This window comes from Pseudochaenichthys georgianus, chromosome 11 (assembly GCF_902827115.2).
Source record: "Pseudochaenichthys georgianus chromosome 11, fPseGeo1.2, whole genome shotgun sequence".
In the NCBI taxonomy this organism is placed as follows: Eukaryota; Metazoa; Chordata; class Actinopteri; order Perciformes; family Channichthyidae; genus Pseudochaenichthys; species Pseudochaenichthys georgianus.
This window is the reverse complement of record NC_047513.1, coordinates 22,432,353-22,454,236: the sequence shown is the minus strand read 5'-3', so window position 1 is coordinate 22,454,236 and position 21,884 is coordinate 22,432,353. Positions and strand designations below refer to the sequence as shown.

Here is a 21,884-nt window from a genome sequence, read left to right as displayed (position 1 = left end):
CATCATAACCCCTATTTAAAGAAAAAATACAACACAGACACGGCAAGAGGAACCTTGATGTATTGTATGGACTTACAAACCACCAGTTACGAATGTTATGGTTGTACAATTATTTTCTATTAAGTGTTAAATTGTCCATAAATCTGCAACTCTTTAGCCCTTTTTTCAAATTGGCAAAACGTAAGTTCTTGTTACTGAGTCTGTCATTTTATTCATTGTCCAGGTGATACATTCGTCCGTACAGACAGGCAGTGACCAGTCCATCGGTCATGTTTGAGTGTGTCATGGTCACTGTGCCATCTGGAGCTGTTTCCAGTTGCTTTGGCTGCTCCAGGACAAACTTGCTGGCCAAAACTGACGGATACACATATCTGGACCCAAACCTCCCTTCCAAAACGAAGTCAAATTTAGACTCAGCCTCTTGTACTTTCTGTCCACAGGAACTGGGGTCCAACCCTGCACAGCGGAGGAGTGCACACACCTGCAACATAGATAATGCATTTTACAAGAGGCAGTTTAAAATATTAGAATACATTTTTTCAAATGTATACCTGGATGAAGTACATTCCGTGGTGTTTTCCAGAAAATGCTCCCAATGCGTAGAGCTCTTTACTGTCACCCTGTTGTATCCGCCGGTACTGGAGTTTGCAGCAAAATGTGCCATTACACACGTTGACTTCACCCTCTGTCTCCATCATGGGGACAAATGTAAGTGGGTCGTATGTCACGGATGAGTTAAAGGTTTCAGGAGCTGTATGGAGAAGATGTGCAATATATATATGTATATATATATACATATATATATATATATAAATAGCACAGCTATTTACGAATATATATATATATACCTGACAACATTCCTGGTTCAAAGGACTGCGCAGCTGAGCTCACAGATATCCTCACAGACATCTTCAACATCTCGCTGAGCCAGGCTGTTGTTCCATCGTGCTTCAAGGTAACCACCATCATACCTGTACCGAAGAAGTCATCACTTTCCTGCTTCAATGACTAGTGCCCAGCGCTGACTTCCCCCATTATGAAGTGCTTTGAGCGGCTTGTCATGAAGCAAATAAAATCCTCCCTCCCTCCCTGGATCCATTTCAATAGGATATCGAGCGAAGTAGTCCACTGAGGATGCAATCTCCTCTGCTCTCCACCCAGCCCTCTCCCACCTGGACACACAAAAAACTCTTATGTTAGGATGCTGATAGGATAACTTTAGCTCAGCGTTCAACACCATCATCCAGCAGCTGGTTTGTAAACTAGCAAACCTGGGCCTCAGCCCCTTTCTCTGCAATTGGCTGGACTTCCTCACTGCCAGACCCCAATCTGTACAGGTCAGCAACAACACATCAGGCACCATCACACTGAGTACGGGGGCCCCCCAAGGATGTGTGCTCAGCCCCCTGCTCTTCACCCTGCTGACCCACGACTGCACACCCACCCACAGCTCCAACTACTTCATCAAGTTTGCGGATGACACAACCGTGGTGGGTCTCATCAGCAACAACGACGAGACCCACTACAGGAGGGAGGTGAACCAGCTGGCCACGTGGTGCATAGACAACAATCTCTTTCTCAATGTGGAGAAAACAAAGGAGATTGTTGTCGACTTCAGGAGAACCGACACCCAACACCCCCACCCACTGACCATCGGTGGTGCTGCTGTGGAGCAGGTGGAGCAGCACCAAATTCCTGGGGGTGAACATCACCGGGGACCTCTCCTGGAGTAACAACACCACGTCAATCACCAAGACAGACCAGCAGCGCCTATACTTCGTCCGCAAACTGAAGAGAGCAGGAGCCCCTCCCTCATCATGCTCTCGAGAGCATCCTCAGCAGCTGCATCCCCTTGGAAGCTGCACAGCATCCAACCGCAAGGCCCTGCAGCGCATTGTGAACACTACTGAGAGGATCATCGGTGCTTCACTCCCATCACTCCTGGACCTCTACAACACCCGCAAAGCACTCAGCATTGCTGGTGACCCCACCCATCCCTCCACCTGCCTCTTTACCCTCCATCCCTCCACCTGCCTCTTCACCCTCCATCCCTCCACCTGCCTCTTCCCCCTCCATCCCTCCACCTGCCTCTTCCCCCTCCATCCCTCCACCTGCCTCTTCCCCCTCCATCCCTCCACCTGCCTCTTCCCCCTCCTGCCCTCAGGGAGGAGGTTCCGCAGCCTGAGGTCGAGCACCACCCGACTAAAAAACTGTTTTTTCCAACAGGCTGTCAGGAGGCTGAACTATCTCCCCTCTCTCCCCTCTCTCCCCCCTGCCCCCACTGGACTATAACTCCCCACACACTCAGACACTTTTTAGGCTGCTATGGACAATCTTGCACAAATATGTTGCACATTCTATGTACAATGTTGCACTAATGTACATTCTCAAATATTGAAGTGACTGTTATTTTGTATATATTGATTGTTGTATTTTTATTTAGGTCTTAATGTGTGCACATGTAAAAATGTGTCTTTGATTCTTTGTATATATATATATATATACATATTTGCAAACATATTTGTTTTTATATTCGGGATTTTGGGAAACAGTATTTAAATCTCTCTGTATGTACACACAGACTGAAAGATTGACAATAAAGTTGACTTTGATATACCGTAAATAGCTGTGCAATATATACTTCCACCTTTAATACTTTCACATGGCTATAACCGTTACTGGGACTGGTTGTGTATTTTTTAATAGTAAATTGTGTAATTCCTACTTTTACCTTTAATATTTTATATGCATGCTCCTTAATTAATATTAAGCTATCTTTGGCTCTTTAATTGCTGTAACAAATGTAAATGTCCCCCTCGGTGGGACGAATAAAGGTATTCTGATTCTAATTATCCTGAGGAGGGTGATCCAAACAGATTCCTTAAGTGTAGATGATGTGGACTCACCCCCAACTAACCCCTCCTCTGTGTCCACACTCTGCCCCGCCCACAGTGGGTCTAAGACTGGCACCCTGGCCACCAGCAGCATGCCCTCCTCTGGGTCTCCTTTCTGGGCGTGGTGGTACGTAGCAGAATAAGGAGTGTAGATGCCACTTCCTGTCATAGTCTTGTATCCATGAGTAAGGGGGACGTTTTCTTTACGAAGGTTTGCCGCAAGCAGGGTGACCTTAGCACCTAAGCTAAATGCACTCTGGAACTGAACTGAGTCCAGCAAAGGGAGCGAGTTGAGCCAGCCTGTGGGGTAGATCAGCTGATGCACACCCTGAAAGAGAGGAGGCCCTTGTCAGAAACAGAGCAGACCAAAGAGAACTGTAGCGTTGGGTACAGAAAATGAGTGGCTGTTTTTCTACCTTCTCAACCAGTTCAATTGTAGGCTTGTAGAACAGGATGTCAAAACAGGTGATGAGACCAAACCTCCCAGCAAAAGGTGTATCAAACGTTATGATCTCAGGTTGCGGCGGCTTGTCAAAGGATTCTTCAAAGTAGAGGTTTTGTTTATGGTATCGAGCCACCAGCAGGCCATCTGAACTGTACGGAAGAAGATTGTGTGAAAGGCTAACTAGAAAATTACGTATTGGTGCACTTGTTGGACTACAGCTAATCTAAACTTTTTATTTAATCTATTTTTATCACTTTACACTAGCCTCAGACAATGTTTGTTCAGACAAACAGCAAACAGAAGCCATTCATTTTGCGTTTTTGTAATTCTTCAGGTCGTTTCAACAAAAACAATAATCATTTCACTTGCAGAAGTGGGAGTTGATTGTCAACCGCTGCCTGGTTGGGTTAAGTTGTTTGCGTTATCACCCAACTTTGATGTTTTAAAGTGTTGGTACAGATTCATCAAAGTCACTCAATAACACAAATGAACTAACTGATCAAAGAAATGTTAGTCAGCAACCCCTGTGTTTCTCAAAGGTACAATTACAGTTTTTGTCAAAAAACTCTATTTGATGTGAACAGAGCATCGATAATGACTGTTGTAAAACAGTTGACCCAGAAAGCGACGCAGGTTCTGGTCCAGGCTCTCGTCACCTCACGCCTAGACTACTGCAACTCCCTCCTGGCTGGTCTACCTGCATGTGCCATCCGACCTCTGCAGCTCATCCAGAATGCAGCGGCTCGTCTGGTCTTCAACCTTCCAAAATTCTCCCACACCACGCCGCTCCTCCGCTCCCTTCACTGGCTTCCGGTAACTGCTAGAATCCACTTCAAGACAATGGTACTTGCATACCATGCTGCGAATGGATCTGGCCCTTCCTACATCCAGGACATGGTTAAACCGTACACCCCAGCACGTGCACTCCGCTCTGCATCAGCCAAACGACTCGCTGCACCCTCGCTGCGAGGGGGACCCAAGTTCCCATCAGCAAAAACACGTGGATTTGCTATCCTTGCTCCAAAATGGTGGAATGAGCTCCCCATTGACATCAGGACCGCAGAAAGCTTACACACCTTCCGGCGCAGACTGAAAACTCATCTCTTTCGACTCCACTTCGAGCGATAGAATGACTAACAAATAACTGCTAACAGAGCACTTATATACTAATAAAGGACTGGCTTATCTAAAGCCAGTTGAGTAGCACTTGAAACGATTGGCTCTTTGAAACCTGATGTTCTTATATGATTCTGTTTTCTTCAAGGTTGTGTCTTCCTGGTCGAATGTACTTATTGTAAGTCGCTTTGGATAAAAGCGTCAGCTAAATGCAATGTAATGTAATGTAATGTAAAACGGAAAGAGATAACTGCTGAAAAATCTGACCATCCCTTTACATTTTGCACTGCACCTGAAAACCACGTTGGTGTTGAACTGCCAATGTCCATCAGGGGGACAAGAGGAGGAGGGGTCAGTCTTCAGGGGGCAGGGCTGCAGGTCAGCCATGTTGGCCACCAGGTAGAGGTTGTAATGACGGGCCATACAGCTCAACCTCTGGAGAACCTGCGAAACAAACACAATTAAATGTGGTTTTTATTCTCATAATAACTGTTGCACCACTTAAGGCTCTTGGGTGACTCCATGTCAGAGTATTGTGTTAAGCTGCCTCCAAATTACATGTGATGTGTTCTTTGCTCACCACAAGGTAGGGCACACATCCTTGTAGTGAAAAAACAGCTAGTTACTTTTGTTTATATGGCAACATTCCCTGCTTGTTAGTGGCATTTAATACAGTTGTACGTCAAAATGATCAGTGGCATTTGAGGACTATGTTTAAATATGTGTAACTTTGAACCCACCGTCGGGCGGCACCCCTCTCCATAGGAACACAACGGTACAGCCCGATCAGATATGTTTTGCCGCTGAATGTGTGAAGGCATCTTAAGAATCTTGTTCATAACATCAGATCTGAAAGTGTGATTGTGCACCTCAGTGTTGTTGTATTTCCCCGGCTCTGTGCAGGGGTTCCAGCTCTCCTCCTGGGGGTCAGGAATGGTTTCCAGGTAGTTAAAGATGGACAACCGGCTGAAGTTGAAACCCTGAATACCATCTTCTGGAAACACCAGGATTTGGACACCCTGACCAAAAGATTGGGGGAAAGTAAAGAGAAAGAGAAAGTAAAGAGAAGTGCAAGACACCACAGCATTTCAGAAAACACCACAGCATTTCAGAAAACACCACAGCATTTCACATTGGACGGAAAGGGTATTCCGGGAGAACACTTCTTGTTTGTGATTGGACAGAGCCAGCCAGAGAAGCACTGCTGTGATTGGTTGTTTTTGCTGCCAGTCAAGAAACGATGCTTCGTGATTGGTCAACACCCGACAGCGAAATATGTCGCAACCATGGTCCCACAACGTATGGTCCCAACACATCAGCCGTTAGCACACACTCAGAGCTCACAGCTCCTCATATCTGTTCAGAAACTGGACAAAAGTTAAACATGTACAAACCACAGACTGTCTATGCCATGGCGAATACAGTCGCTGCTTTATTTATGTCTGTATGATGTTGTTGTGATTGTGGACGGAGCAGCTACAGGTTAGTTTAGCCTGATGAATCCGATTCAGAAAACACGCATTTTAAAAGCTTTTTGCCTGCCGTCTTGTCTGCAGACTTGTCAAAGCGTTAATTCATGGTTTTTACTAACTGTTATCAGTATGTAGTTACTTCGGCATCACTTTGAAACGTGTATTACAATTAAATCACGGTCAAATATGTTCATTTTGTTGTAGGATTTACATGGAGATACGCCCCGTCCCCTCTCCAGCGCCTCTTGTTTGAATGACAGCATTGACAGGAGCAAACACAGCTGACAGCCGCGGTGAAACTCGAGCGATTAGAGCGATGCGAATATTGGGTGGTCTACCATAGTATTTACATGGAGATAAGCCCCTTAAAAACCATGAGTTAATAAAGCATTAATTCTGTATTTACTCCTGTCATTCAAACAAGACGCTGGAGAGGGGGCGGGCCGTATCTCCATGTAAATCCTATCGGAATCGGATCCATCAGGCTAAACTAACCTGTAGCTGCTCCGTCCACATTCACAACAACGTCATACAGACATAAATAAAGCAGCGACTGTATTCGCCATGACATAGACAGTCTGTGGTTTGTACATGTTTAACTTTTGTCCAGTTTCTGAACAGATATGAGGAGCTGTGAGCTCTGAGTGTGTGCTAACAGCTGAGCTAACGGCTGATGTGTTGGGCTAATCACAAGCGTCATTTCTTGACTGGCAGCAAAAACAACCAATCACAGCAGTGCTTCTCTGGCTGGCTCTGTCCAATCACAAACAAGAAGTGTTCTCCCTAAAGGAATACCCTTTCCGTCCAATGTGAAATGCTGTGGTGTTTTGTGAAATGCTGTAGTGTTTTCTGAAATGCTGTGGTGTCTTGCACTTCAGGGCCACCATACTCTACTGTAGTTGTAAGGGAAACTTCTGTGTAGCAATGCAGTGGGAGTCACCGACTCAGGAAAGAGACACGGGAAGAGCAGGAGCTTTGATGTCAAACACTGGAGGTTTATTTGGAGTTTCGGCCGGAGAATTCACATCACAAGTCACAGCAGCCACGGTCTGACTGCACGGGAGAGTTGCCACGTCAATTCTGGAGCGCCTCTCTCTCGTTAGCCCATTTAACTGGTTTCACAGAGAGTAATCAACATATTTGAGAAGATAGCCTAAACATTTGGGAACACTGAGTTACTTGCGTCTGACACTTATGGCCTCGAAGATTTCACACCTTGGAGTCCACAAACACAGAGAAGGAAGTGTCCCAGTGTACCCACAACAATAAACCATCTGTGACCTAGGGTTGCCCGGTCATAGAATGGGAACAACAACATTATGGCTGAAGCAGCCTATCTCCTTAAAGGAGATAACAGACGTCAGGGTTGGTCATGCACGTCATATCTAGGAGTCTAGGACAATTATTTCCCTAACAGTAGTCATGAAATGTGTGACAGTACATGTGCTTCTTTATATGAGTTATGTAGGGTATTTTAGCTCTCAGGATTAGCTGAAAAGAGTCCAGGAAGCTTATTTACAAGTCAACAGCATTTAATTAAATAATGATACAATGAATTTGCAGTGGGTGGGTGTTTCTCAATGTCGAGGAAGTCTGCTCCAGCATACTGCGTCATCGAGTTCCGCCGAAGGACTGTTCCAATGTCCAGACCAGCATACTTGGGGTGTGTCTCACTTCTCTTATTTTTCATTTCCTCGCTCCTCGGGCTCGGTATCACCGGAAGTTGTCTGCGCCATCTTGAGTACCGTTCCAGGGGCCTTATTTTTGCCGGAGGACCGAGGAGTGATAACGGAGGAGCGGTAATCGAGGAACTACCAGACCATCCTCCGGTGAAATCTTCAGACACTCGCCCCGCCCCCTTACTGTGTATCACTCACTGATTGGACGATGCAGTGCATGCACTGATCTGGCTGCTGTCAGACGATCAGCTGTGCGGCGTCATCACAAACGGACGTCGCTTCACGTGACGTTCCGGAGGAAACAACGTCCCATTGCTCTTAAAACTAATTTCCCTGCTTCTCCTGGTTTTCCTTGCGTCTCTCTTCCCTGGTGGGAGGGACTAGTCGCAGGGAAACGACGCAAGTGAGGGATGCAAGGAATCCATTTAACCGAAGTGAGATGCAGCTACGGAATTCTACCGAGGCCGACGTACTTCGTAGCGGGACATTTCGAGGCTTCACACTCCGCGGTCTTAAAATCCCGACAATGCTTTGCGCACGGACCAATTTCCAAATCTTTGGCGGAAATCGCGCTCCATTTAAGGCGGGGCCTCGCATATGACACACACCTGTTAGCCTGTTCCACAATTCTTCGTTTTCCGAGGCTAGGAAGGATTCTTGCCTCACTTCTGACTCGGAAGAGATGTGCTACCAAGCAAGCGTCCTCTACATTGAGAAACACCCAGTGACTCGGCCCGAGTGTGCTCCCTCCGTGATGGATGGCTGGAAAAGAGACGTCACGTATTTATCATCCGTAGTCTTCTCCTATTGGCTTAGCGTTGACGGGGGGTGGGGGCGGGTCCAAGGCACGTCCTGTCGTTTTCTGAAGTTAGTTTTACAATCTTCTTATAATATCTATTCTGCCCTTGCGTATGCATCGCACTGCATAGCTTAACAGATAGCGAACACAGACTCAGAAGACAGTTGTTGAGTTGACCAATTACTGAGGCTTGAAATTGTAAAACTGCAAGAATAAACAGAAAAATACAACACAAGTTACACAATTGAAATACTACATGTGCAACATAATGCAAATAGAGTGCAGTATAATCAACAGCCTATGCTAAGAATGAGCTATGTCCGTTAGCTTAGCAGCTAGTTAGCTTAGCTTATCTTAAACATTGAAACCACACAATCAATTAAACCACATTTTTGAAACACATAACTTGGCACACAGGTACGTTTGTATACTTACAGACAGATCTACTCCAAGGATTAAAACAAATGACCTGAGGCATAGAACTGAGCTACGATGTGCTCTGCATAGCTTTGCTGTGTACACTTTTTGATAAAGCTTATAGTGATAAAATAAAATAATCTAATAAGAGTGCATTGATGTAGATACGTTGTCCAAAACCTTTCCCCTCTCTGACCTCTCGAGGTTCTATTAGAGGGTAACAGGTTGCAGAGAAGGCCTAGCCCGGCCGGGGAGTGTGGAACGTAGCCACAGACCTATTCCTTACCTCTAACCAATTCAGGTTCCAGTGGGGACCTCTCTCCCTGTGTGCCTCTTCACCTTTGTTTCCTACTTCTTACTTGCTACACTTTTCCCTCAACCTATCCTAAGGGAGAGCATGTATGTAGACCATAGACTGTATGATGTAGACACGTTAGTTTAGCTGCTATAGGCTTGGACTGTTGGGAGGGGCACCTCACTCCGTCTTTCTGGCTGTTTGTACCTGTGTACTCTCATGTTCCGATTAACCCAGCTTCCCCCAAATCTCTTTTTTGTGTCCATATATATGCCGGGATCCTGAGTCGAGGTTAATCATGTTGTTGTGGTCGTGTGTCCTGGATCCTCTATCCTGAGTACTGGGTCTGAGTCCTGGACTTCGAGTCGTGGCTGAACCTGTCTCTTCGGTCTGCCAGACTCTCACCATACTACTTCCCTGATGGCTCCCACAAGATTGCTGACATCCTCGTGGATTCATCTTCTTATTATAGACACATGCAGACCATAGACTGTATGATGTAGACACGTTAGTTTAGCTGCTATAGGCTTGGACTGTTGGGAGGGGCACCTCACTCCGTCTTTCTGGCTGTTTGTACCTGTGTACTCTCATGTTCCGATTAACCCAGCTTCCCCCAAATCTCTTTTTTGTGTCCATATATATGCCGGGATCCTGAGTCGAGGTTAATCATGTTGTTGTGGTCGTGTGTCCTGGATCCTCTATCCTGAGTACTGGGTCTGAGTCCTGGACTTCGAGTCGTGGCTGAACCTGTCTCTTCGGTCTGCCAGACTCTCACCATACTACTTCCCTGATGGCTCCCACAAGATTGCTGACATCCTCGTGGATTCATCTTCTTATTATAGACACATGCATTTCCAAACATTTGGTCTACTGTTGTAAATGTATTGTCTTTTCGATTTACACACGGCATCTATTGCACGTCTGTCCGTCCTGGGAGAGGGATCCCTCCTCTGTTGCTCTCCCTGAGGTTTCTCCCATTTTAACCTTTAAACTGTGGGTTTTCTCTGGAAGTTTTTCCTTGTACGATATGAGGGTCAAAGGACAGAGGGTGTCATATTGTCATACTGATATTCTGTACAAACTGTGAAGACCACTGAGATAAATGTAACATTTGTGATATTGGGCTATATAAATAAACATTGATTGATTGATTGATTGATTGATTGATTGATTGATTGATTGATTGATTGATTGATTGATTGATAGATAAACTAAACTCAAGAAGGAGAGTCGCGCTGTTTGGTGCCTTAAAGCTACAGTACCGACTTTTGCCACTAGGGAGTGCCAATACACTATAGTGTCAGAACAATATCTGTTGGTCATTTAAACATTCGCTAATAATAGTATTGCAGCGTCAATAAGTGAGCGTTGAAGACTGTGTTTAGTGTGCAACACAAGTATATTGATTTATCAACTAAAATGATAGGATACTGATTGGTTTAATGTATTTTTTAATGTATCAATTTCAACAATCATCAACTCTGGAATCAATATGATCAGCATTATGCATTTTACAAAGAAAGTTTGCATTATGATTTTTATGAATTGTATAAATTGAAATTTGATAACAAATTCACTTATATTAACTTAATTGTGAAAACCCTCAATACATATTTGTTAAAATACTATTTAGATTTGGGAAGGTAAAACAATCTTAACAGGTTAATATAATACTTGTTCACTGCATTGTATGTACTATGTTTCGGTAGTGACCATTTTTGGTAGAGGAAGAACATTCCAATACAGTCTGAAAATACGATATAAAAATGTACTGTTATTATATGTGCAATTTAGATATGGGACAAAATATATATGGACAAAGTTTTGGGAAAAAAACATACAACATTTCAAAACATTTCCAACCTGACTTTGGTCCAATTCTGTAGAATGGCCCATTTATTGATTGTATTCCTTACAGTTATAGAAACAGAACCACTCCTGATGACTCAGTTTACAATACATGTCTGTCTTCTATCATGATTTAAAGAATGTCCTTTTTATTTAATATAATCCTGACAGTAGGCCTACCTTGTAGTAATTTATGGCCCTGATCAAGCAGAAACTGATTCTTTAAGTCTTCGGTTAGGACCTGTTGAATCAACACATCCTCACTCCCAGGTCGGCCTATGTTGACGTTATGTCAAGTCCCCTGCCGGCTTTTTCCAACGCAAGGGGGGGGGCCTTAGCGTCCATTTTCAACGCAAGGGGGGGGGGCCTTAGCGTCCATTTTCAGCTTTCCGGGATGTCCATGTGCTTCTATGGACGCTCATGGAAGCACGGCATTCATTTGTGTCGACTGCCCTTAAAGGCAATGTGAGCGTTCATTCTCATTGGATAGCGGAGAATTGTACACCCGGAAGTAAATATTCCCCTTACTGACGATTGATTTTACAGTGATATCTGCACTACTCATCGACTAAAAAACACCAGATTATCCTTGTTAATTACACAACATTGATTGGTTTAAATTGTGTGCAATGCTTTTGTATTTTTCCCCTTCGATTCGGAGAAACAAATCTTTTTTCGGAGTAAATGATGGCAGAAGACACTACACTACCCAGAATCCCCAGCTATCATTTCTCCCTGCAGAAAAAGAAAACATGGCCGAACTTCGTTTTATTCTGGGTGTAAAATGCCTATTTTAAAGTTAGTTTGGCTATTAAAATGCGTTTTGATGTCATTTGATGCGAGAAATATGAGTTGTTATTTCAGATTATGTGTGCAGTGGATGTACATGATCTTTAGTTTGCTAGTTATTACGAAGATTACTTCAGGAAATTGCGTCCAACGTTTTCATTGTTACCAAGGTGGTTGCTAGGGACGCTGCTATCGATATTATTTCTGTTATGTTGTGTAACTGTTTAATGGTGTTATCTTTATTGCTACCCCCTTCCCCGTCAATGTATAGTGTTGGTCCACAGCGCAAACATATTAGTTTAACAAAATCCGCATCTAAAGATACGTTATTTCCCCCTGTGCAATTCCAGTCTCACATCTCAGAGCACATCGTCATTAACAAATACCGGAAACAGACCGAAAACGTTTAAAGAAAATAAAATAATACCTTATTCCGAGTGTGCTTGCTTTTCTCTTTGAAAGTCATCACATAACGGCATTGTAATACACGGTTCGGCTGCATTAAATATTACACATCTGCCGTAGTTCTGTATGTATAGAGCCCTGATGAGAAGACAAACATGAGGAACTGAAAACGTGACGTGGATCATAAATATATCAGCCATTAAACAACATCTTACGTTTATTTTCACACAATGCGTCTCCTTGCAGTATCAACACTAATTCGGCTCACTTTTATATTTGATCCAATTGGTAGATAGGCTGTATTTACACCATAAAGGTGCACAGCTGATATCAAGGGACACCTGGTGGTTAAAGCATGTTATTGAATTTCATTATTTTTATTATTAGATATTAATAGGATCCCTATAAAGTATATTCATTACTCGTTATTCTCTACTAATAGTTAATTAAAGACTGTATGTAATGACTATTTTGCACATCCCTTTCAAGATTTCAAGATTTTCTAAGGTTTATTGACATATCATACAGGCCTACACAACTGTGGTGTAGTTCTGCACTGAATGAAAAACTTGGGTCGCAGGTTCCTCAATAGTGCATTACAAGACATCTATCAATATTTGTGCATACCTCCAGCAATGTTAACTATGTTGAAGCACTTATTTTAACTGATATTATACATAATGTATTATGCTCTTATAAGATGTATGCATATATTTCATCTCCGGCCTTGTCAGGTATTGAACAATCAATAAATAAAGAACACAGAATTGTTAAATATAAAACACAGAATTTGTGTGATTATACTAAATGATTTTCAAATAAACACCACTGCAGATTTAACTGTTACACATGCTGATGTAACGCAAATGTTCCAACTTGGGATCACGCGGTGGACCCGTTCAAATCCAGTTTTGAACAGTCTGCCGTGGTTCCATCCCATTTCAAGTGCTGTTCGAGGCTCGGTAACCCTCGGAGCACACTCTCCAATCACAGAGCTTGAGGACTATCACGGGGTTTGTCAAACAGAGCACATGGTGTAGTCCAAACGATAGCTGGGGATTCTGGGTAGTGTAGTGTCTTCATTGCCTTTAAGGGCAGTTGACACAAACGAATGCCGTGCTTCCATGAGCGTCCATAGAAGCACATGGACATCCCGGAAAGCTGAAAATGGACGCTAAGGCCCCCCCCCTTGCCTTGAAAATGGACGCTAAGGCCCCCCCCCCTCGCGTTGAAAATGGACGCTAAGGCCCCCCCCCTTGCGTTGGAAAAAGCCGGCAGGGGACTTGACATAACGTCAACATAGGCCGACCTGGGAGTGAGGATGTGTTGGTTGAATATAAACTACAATATATGGTTTCTACTAGAACATGTTTGGACTACCTATGTTGCAAATGTATTATCTTTTCAATTTACACACGGCATCTATTGCACGTCTGTCCGTCCTGGGAGAGGGATCCCTCCTCTGTTGCTCTCCCTGAGGTTTCTCCCATTTTTCCCTTTAAACTGGGTTTTCTTTGGAAGTTTTTCCTTGTACGATGTGAGGGTCTAATGACAGAGGGTGTCGTATTGTCATACTGATATTCTGTACACACTGTGAAGACCACTGAGACAAATGTAACACTTGTGATATAGGGCTATATAAATAAACATTGATTGATTGATTGATTGATTGATGTTTAAATGCTTTAATGTTCAAAAAACACTTTTTTTCTCATACTGACTGTCCTGTCAACTGATGTCATTGAAATATGCTGCAACAAAAAAGAAAACAGGGAAAAGAAAGTTTGGGGCTCTCTGCTGGAACTGCTACCCCCGCGACCCGACCACGGATAAGCGGGAGAAGATGGATGGATGGAAAAAAAGAAAACGTAAAAAATTAATTTAGAATCTTTAGTTTTAAATTCTTAAAAAATTGTGATTTCATAACTTTTCAGTGCTGATGGCTTTTTTAAGGCATAATTTCTGAACACAGATTGTTTGCATTTCATTTAAATATTTTCACAGAATTTAAATAGCACTTGTTTTTTATTTTTAAAAATACATTAAAATAAAAAAAGAACTAACATAGTGGAAAGCTTGAATTAAAAATGAACAATTATGACACACAGGACAATTTACTTACTTTCACTGAAGACAGCAACAAAACATGTATCACTGTTCTATCCAACATACCTGTTTGGTGGCTTTGGCAGCCTGCACCTCGTAGATATCCAGGTTTTTCTGCATGTTCCTCAGGGCATCAGAGCGGGAAACAGGGATACGAGGGTCATCAGTCTGGATGACGGTGTGCTCATAAACAGCAGCAACGTACGAGGAGTCCACGTTGGGCTCCATTTGAACGACTACTATTAAAAAAGAAAAACTGATGACAATGGTTAAAAGCATTGTTCCAATCTTCAAATGTTCCTGACATGAACAAATGGTGTACACCAGACCGACAGGTTATTATTTTGATAGAGCGGGTTCAATGTCTAATATAAGGCTGAGGTAAACAGAGATAAAGAACATTTGTATTTGCACATTTGTATTTGTCAGAGGCCAATGAACCAATCCTATAGGAACATAGGGTTGTGTTTATCCGGTCACAGAGATCTGCTATTTGAACATATCGACCCTAATATAGTCTATATTAAGAACGAAAAAAAGTTTTAACATGTCGTTTTTTGTACATGACAAATTTGCGAAGGTGATGACGTCAGAGCATCGTCCTATGTGCTGGGGTTTAGCCCCGGACAGCCCCGGCCCAATTTAACCCCTGAATGTATCATTGGGCAAGATACTGAACCATTCATGCTTGCTTATAATCCCTGGAGGACAGGAAACAAAGTGAATAGCTCGCATCAAGCTTTATGCAGGTTAAAATATAATTTTAACACATTTTAAAGAGTTTAAAGCTCTTGTTGAAATAAAAATAGTCCCAATCTTCTCCAAAATATGGAGCAACGACAGTACCTAAAGGAGTGAGTGGGGGACAAGAAACATGCACATTTGTTGCCTTTAAGCAGCATTTTTTAAGCTTGTAAAAACTGTCTTCTAGCAAGAAGGAAGGTTTGCCTTTATGAATTCTGGTATACTAAAATCCTCATGTGATCTACTACTTTGCTTTGCTGGCCATTGTGGGAAAGAGAGCTTTTATAAGCCAGAGGTTGGAAGGTCTTTCCAAATCATAGGCTTTCCAGCTGATGCTGCCACAGGACACAAATCAGAACCAAGTGCAAGCAGATGTTTTATCACAAACGTCAACAAACAAACAAGTGGTAAGAAAGTCAGGCGATCCAACCTGCTGCTACCTTGATAACCTCTATTGCTAAGAGTAGCCAATCCAAACAAGAACTCAAGGAGGCCTCCAAAATCTAAAGCCATGTGATACATATTTATTTTGTTTAGGAAGGGATGAAATGGAATTTCTGGACTGACAGTACATATTTTTATTTTGAATGCTACATCCCACCACATCAGAAATTGATGTCCGAGATTGATGCAGTAATGTGTGTAAAAAGATCAAATGTGGACAAGCTAAACAAGTGTTGGTTAGACATTTTTTTTTATGATTCAGTATTAAAATGTGTTTGATATTTTTACCCTCTACATCGGTTCCAAAACAGTTCATTCATTGTCCAGGTGATACATCCGTCCGTACAGACAGGCAGTGACCAGCCCACCGGTCATGTTTGAGTGTTTCATGGTCACTGTGCCATCTGGAGCTGTTTCAAAATGTTTTGGCTGCTCCAGGACAAACTTACTGGCCAAAACTGATGGGTACACATATCTAGACCCAAACCTCCCCTCCAACTGGAAGTCCATTTTAGACTCTGCTTCTTCTATTTCCTGTCCACAGGAACTGGTGTCCAAACCTGCACAGCGGACGAGAGCACACACCTGCAACAGAAATACATTAATATGTTAAACCTATATGCTGCAGGTCTCCCTTGAAAAAGAGATCTATGATCTCAATGGGACCAATCTGGTTAAATAAAGGTTTGAAATGAAATGAAATGAAATATCTAAAAGGATTCTCATTCATACATAGAGTTTGTAAAATTCCAGAAATATGCAAGATTTACATTATATCATAGAAGCAATTTGCTCAGGCTTAATGTATTATGTGATATGCAGATAGGAACAAAGCTTATACTTTTTCATAAAAACAAGAATCCACCAATGTGGCAAATAGATACAGTTTAAATTGTGCCATTTGGGTAGCTAGTTAAATAATTTACGGTGCTTCAAAAATGTAGGCTTTGAGCACATTTAGTGTTTAAAGTAAGCAACTCGTTTTTGGAAGAGGTTTTTGACTAGAGACTACATTATTTGTTAAAAAGCCTCAATTAGAAAAATTGTCTTTTAACCAAAACATTCCAAAATACCGCTTATTCCCTCTGCACATAAGTTCAATATATATAGATATATACTTTTTTTCTATTTAAAAAACATGCAAAAAGTCCCAAATTATCTTGGACATTTTCAGACTGTTCGCAACCCCTTTGGTACCTGCACAGCGTAGCGTCCATTCACAGTGTGAGTTCCACCAAATGCTCCCAATGCGTAGAGCTCTTTACTGTCGCCCTGTGGAATCAGCCGGTACTGCAGGTGGCAGCAAAATGTGCCATTACACACATTTACTTTGCCCTCTGTCTCCTCCAAGAGGACAAAAGTAAATGGGTCGTACATCATGGATGAGATGAAGGTGGACGTGGAAGAGGCAGAGGAGGAAGGAGGAACTGAAGAAGAGGTTTCAGGAGCAGGAAAATCCAAACAGCTCTCTTTGTGACCGAACCCTGAGTCTTTAGCTGTAGACCCGTCTGTCACGCTCTGCCCCGCCAACAGAGGGTCTAAGACTGGCACTCTGGCCACCAGCAGCCTGCCCTCATCTGGGTCTCCTTTCTGAGCGTGATGGGATTTGACAGAAAAAGGAGTATAGATGCCACTTCCTGTCATGATCATTTGGTCGTTACGAATGTTTGCCGCCAGCAGGGTGACATTGGCACCTAAACTCAACGCATGCTGGAACTGGATTGCGTCCAATAGAGGAAGCTGGTTCATCCAGGCTGTGGGGAAGATCAGCTGACGCACACCCTAAAATGAGAGGCCAATGTTAGAAAAAGAGAAGACCAAACAGAAGAGGTTGGAGTTGGGTGAGTGTCTACCTTCATCACTAGGTGAATTGTAGGCTCGTAGAACAGGATGTCAAAACAGATGATGAGACCAAACCTCCCAGCAAAAGGTGTATCAAACGTTATGATCTCAGGTTGTGGGGGCGTGTCAAAAGCCGCCTCAAAGTAAAGGTTGTTCTTATGGTAGCGCCCCACCAGTAGGCCATCTGACCTGTATGAAAGAAGATTCTGGGAAACATTCACAAGGAAATAGTCCATTGGTGCACTTGCTGGACTTCAGATGAACTACTTTTATTTTAAGTTCTGCACTGCACCTGAAAACCACGTTGGTGTTAAACTGCCAGCGTCCATCAGAGGGACAAGAGGAGGAGGGGTCGGTCTTCAGGGGGCAGGGCTGCAGGTCGGCCATGTTGGCCACCAGGTAGAGGATGTAACGACGGGCCATACAGCTCAACCTCTGGAGAACCTGCGAAACAACTCAAATGTGAATTGTGTTGCATTACTGGAGGCTCTGAGGCTGAGCAAACAAGTGGTCTCTCCATTTCAGGGTGTGTGATTGTGCACCTCAGTGTTGTTGTATTTCCCCGGCTCTGTGCAGGGGTTCCAGCTCTCCTCCTGGGGGTCAGGAATGGTTTCCAGGTAGTTAAAGATGGACGACCGGCTGAAGTTGAAACCCTGAATACCATCTTCTGGAAACACCAGGATTTGGACACCCTGACCAATGAAGGATGAAGGCAAAGTACACATATAATGCAACATATTACTCTATGGTAGTCATAACATGTGTGATAGTAAACTTGCTCCTTCTTATGCGAGTATAAATGATGACTACTTTTTAGTTATGCCACTTATCGAACAGAAACGGATTGTTACAGATTGCACACTGCTTATGATGCAACTAGGTTAACTGTTAAATATTCTTCAATTTATAGCAACAACAACAATTCCGGTGACATTTGAGTCTTTACTAAGTGTCCAAGGACCAATACACTCCAAAGTTAATAATTAACCATAGTGCAAATGTATGTTGTTTGTTAGGCTGTCAGGAAAAATTGTGACATGCATGATGCAGGACAAAGTCTCTGCATTTCACAATTGTGTCACTTTGAGTAACCCTTTTTGGACGCCAATAAAATACCATGTTGAAAGGTGTTCTGCTTTACTCCTAAACATGCAGCATTGAATGAAATGGATACTGGATGAGGGCTTCAAACCCGTCCAATATTTTCCAGAATAATAGGTTAATTATTTGCTTAGGAGAGAAGCAGGACATCTTCACATTTAAGAGCTTGAATACTTAAAACGATTACAATTGATTAAGATCTTGCATAGTATTCCCGTCAACTGACTAATCCTTACTATGGAAGCCCATTTCCGCCACTTGAAAAAAATAAAATCCCCATGAAAAGTCATAATTATGAGATAAAAAAGTCGAAATAATGAGATAAAGTCATAATTATGAGATAAGAAAGTCGAAATTATGAGATAAAAAGTCATAATAATGAGATAAAAAGTCATAATTATGAGATAAAAAAGTCGAAATAATGAGATAAAAAGTCATAATTATGAGATAAAAAGTCATAATAATGAGATAAAAAGTCATAATGAGATAAAAAGTCATAATTATGAGATAAGAAGTGCGCATGCGCTGCAGTGGCGCTGTCTTCAAAGGTCCCTTCATCACCTTGCTGCTCTCCACCATGCAAACGGCATCTAGTAGAGATGTTAAGATTCACCGATTCGCATCGGCATAAACGTTCAAGATGCGAGTGCACCGGTTGAAAGAGTGCACATCGGCTACAGTTTGGGTTGAACCGGGTTGAACTCGCGATGCATCGATTGCGTAGCGTCTTTGCATCGGTAAAAAACCGATTCATTCATATAAAATCCCCTCATCCTGTCAACGCTCAGCAGAGACGATCTTTGATTTGGATATTTGCTTCGCCCGAGGCCGAGAGTCTCAGTTATCAACACACACGGAAGTTGAGGAGAAAGAGAAACACAGCGCACCGAAAAATACCTACAAATCAAACGTTTGGCAACACTTCGGATTGTTCAAGAAAGACGGTGTAATAGTCCTTTTATGCTATATAGCTGACCGCAGGTCATGGAGAGTAATAAGGTATCCGTAGACCTTTGTATGAGGTATCTTTATTACTCAACAGGTCTACAGCCATGATACATAGATCCGTCCTAGATGCGGGCTTGCATACACACAGTATCACTCCGCAGCCGCACCCCATCAGTAACGTCCTGATGGTATATGTGCGCGGCACTATATACTACAGTCAACTTGAAAAATCGCTCGCAAATTGTAAACGATGCCGAGCCGCTTTAAAGTACACACGTAGTACGAGGAACTTAGCGACGCACATAAAGAGGCGACATGGGGTCTGCGGCTGAAAAGAGAAACCTGAAAGTTAGACATATGAGTTAAATCACTCAGTGAGGTGTTCTGTCAGAGAGAGTGGTGTTTAATTTACAGCAGCCTGTGACGGTCAATAATAATTTAAATGTCTTCCTTACTGTAAGCAGTTATGAAATACCTGTTTGTGAAAGGTTATTTGTATTCTTTATTGTTCCTATAGAACCCACTGCTTTCTGCTCACTGGTGAGTCAGCCTATGAATGAGTGTTAAGCACATCAGGCTGGCAGCTGTATGGGCATTGCACTATGGTAGCTGTTATTTGCACATTGTTAATCATGAGCAATGCATCCTTACATTGTTTAACTGTGAGGTGTTATACAATTGTACTGTAGCCTACTCTGGAGAGCTTTTAAAGTTAAAAAAATAAACGGCATGATGGGATGTGCAGTACCAAATATGTAAAGCACTTTTTTGTTAATGTATGATTTGCTGCATATAAGGAATAAAACAAAAATCCTCTGTCGTACCAAATTGAAGTATCATTATTTTTGCATTGTGTTGAATCGCATCGTATCGCATAATATTGAATCAAATCGTATCGAACTGTATCGCAACAGGGGTGAATCGTATCGTATCGTATCACCTGGTGTTTCAAATGTATCGTTAATGTATCGTATCGTGGCAACGTATCGAGATGCGCATCGCATCGGCCTCAGTGATGGAGATGCACATCCCTAGCATCTAGTCCTAAATAAGGTAACTATTACAGGTGACTTTTGTAAATGTTAGATGTTAAATATAGCCTATATTGCAGCTACACTACAACAATGCAGTTCATAGCTTTGACATTACCTGTTATGAATATAATATATATGCCTATAGTTTTGTGGTAACGTTCACGGGTTAGAGTTAGAGCAACTCACAGCAGCAGTATGCCTACACTATTGTCATTAGTGGCGTGAACGTTACCACAAAACTATAGGCATATATATTATAGTTCATAACAGGTAATGTCAAAGCTATGAACTGCATTGTTGTAGTTTAGCTGCAATATAGGCTATATGTAACATCTAACATTTACAAAAGTCACCTGTAATAGTTACCTTATTTAGGACTAGATAGATGCTGTTTGCATGGTGGAGAGCAGCAAGGTGATGAAGGGACCTTTAAAGATAGCGCCACTGCAGCGCATGCGCACTTCTTATCTCATAATTATGACTTTTTATCTCATTATTTCGACTTTCTTATCTCATTATTTCGACTTTCTTATCTCATAATTATGACTTTTTATCTCATTATTTCGACTTTCTTATCTCATAATTATGACTTTTTATCTCATTATTTCGACTTTCTTATCTCATAATTATGACTTTTTATCTCGTAATTTCGACTTTCTTATCTCATAATTATGACTTTTTATCTCATTATTTCGACTTTCTTATCTCATAATTATGACTTTTTATCTCATTATTTCGACTTTCTTATCTCATAATTATGACTTTTTATCTCATTATTTCGACTTTCTTATCTCATAATTATGACTTTTTATCTCATTATTATGACTTTTTATCTCGTAATTTCGACTTTCTTATCTCATAATTATGACTTTTTATCTCATAATTTCGACTTTTTTATCTCATAATTATGACTTTTCATGGGGATTTTATTTTTTTCAAGTGGCGGAAATGGGCTTCCATACCTTACAGCTCTTTAGTTGATAAACAGAAGCTGTATCTATGAAGTGGACCAATCTAATTTTGGCTGAAAAAACATGTCTCTCTCTTCTAACTCGACAGTACCTGCTGAGCTGCTCTGGCAGCCTGCTGCTCGTAGATATCCAGGTTTTGTTGCATGTGCTGCAGGGCTGCGGGGCGGGACAGGGAGACCCGGGGGTCCGGGTTCAGGATGACATTGTGCTCATACACAGCAGCAATGTACGAGGAGTCCACAACTGGCTCTGTTTGACCAAGAGCCTTAGATACAGATAAACTGCTAAAAACAATAACCGACAAAAACATGGTTCCTTCACTGAGAGACATGAAGAGCATCCTACAAGTGTTTCATGTTCTGCTTTAGAGGTGGCAGAACTTTGCTCCCCTTGCGAAATAGTTGTGTCTTCAATACATGTGCGTTCATGTGGTCGTAATTAATGCAGCAGCTTTGGCTTTCATTTCATTTTGGAATATATAGCTACTTGTCCAGCCCGTAGGTCCTGCCCTGAAAGCATACATTGTTCTTTACAG

At 42.3% G+C, this 21,884-nt stretch overlaps 2 protein-coding genes across 3 annotated transcripts; both read right to left on the bottom strand.

The window, feature by feature from the left end:
- Positions 1-42: 42 nt before the first annotated feature.
- Positions 43-14,632, bottom strand: LOC117454682 (biotinidase-like). 2 transcript variants are annotated; one of them, XM_034093805.1, is made up of 8 exons: positions 14,332-14,632; positions 5,325-5,474; positions 4,748-4,899; positions 3,311-3,488; positions 2,907-3,222; positions 849-971; positions 552-685; positions 43-481 (listed from the first exon to the last, which is right to left on the bottom strand). In XM_034093805.1, exons 1-8 carry the CDS (start codon positions 14,542-14,544, stop codon positions 209-211), a joined length of 1,539 nt encoding a protein of 512 aa, XP_033949696.1. In that variant the 5' UTR covers positions 14,545-14,632; the 3' UTR covers positions 43-208. The 2 variants fall into 2 exon arrangements, with proteins under 2 accessions (XP_033949696.1, XP_033949695.1); XM_034093804.2 differs by having other exon boundaries at positions 552-751; positions 14,332-14,630.
- An 876-nt stretch (positions 14,633-15,508) lies between these two features.
- Positions 15,509-21,884, bottom strand: LOC117455173 (biotinidase-like). Its single transcript, XM_034094570.2, has 6 exons — positions 21,441-21,884; positions 17,838-17,987; positions 17,588-17,739; positions 17,307-17,484; positions 16,651-17,235; positions 15,509-16,038 (listed from the first exon to the last, which is right to left on the bottom strand). The coding sequence occupies exons 1-6, from the start codon at positions 21,687-21,689 to the stop codon at positions 15,766-15,768; spliced, it is 1,587 nt and encodes a 528-aa protein (XP_033950461.1). The 5' UTR covers positions 21,690-21,884; the 3' UTR covers positions 15,509-15,765.

What these genes read in the sequence shown, in the direction of transcription:
- LOC117454682 (XM_034093804.2), bottom strand. Translation starts at nt 14,544, where the DNA reads ATGCTTTTAACCATTGTCATCAGTTTTTCTTTTTTAATAGTAGTCGTT. An exon ending in CTGCCAAAGCCACCAAACAG is followed by an intron (nt 5,475 to 14,331) that starts GTATGTTGGATA and finishes TCTTTTGGTCAG; the next exon opens with GGTGTCCAAATCCTGGTGTT. An exon ending in TGAACCAGGAATGTTGTCAG is followed by an intron (nt 752 to 848) that starts GTATATATATAT and finishes TTCTCCATACAG; the next exon opens with CTCCTGAAACCTTTAACTCA.
- LOC117455173 (XM_034094570.2), bottom strand. Translation starts at nt 21,689, where the DNA reads ATGCTCTTCATGTCTCTCAGTGAAGGAACCATGTTTTTGTCGGTTATT. An exon ending in GGAAATACAACAACACTGAG is followed by an intron (nt 17,740 to 17,837) that starts GTGCACAATCAC and finishes GTTGTTTCGCAG; the next exon opens with GTTCTCCAGAGGTTGAGCTG. An exon ending in CAATTCACCTAGTGATGAAG is followed by an intron (nt 17,236 to 17,306) that starts GTAGACACTCAC and finishes CTCTCATTTTAG; the next exon opens with GGTGTGCGTCAGCTGATCTT.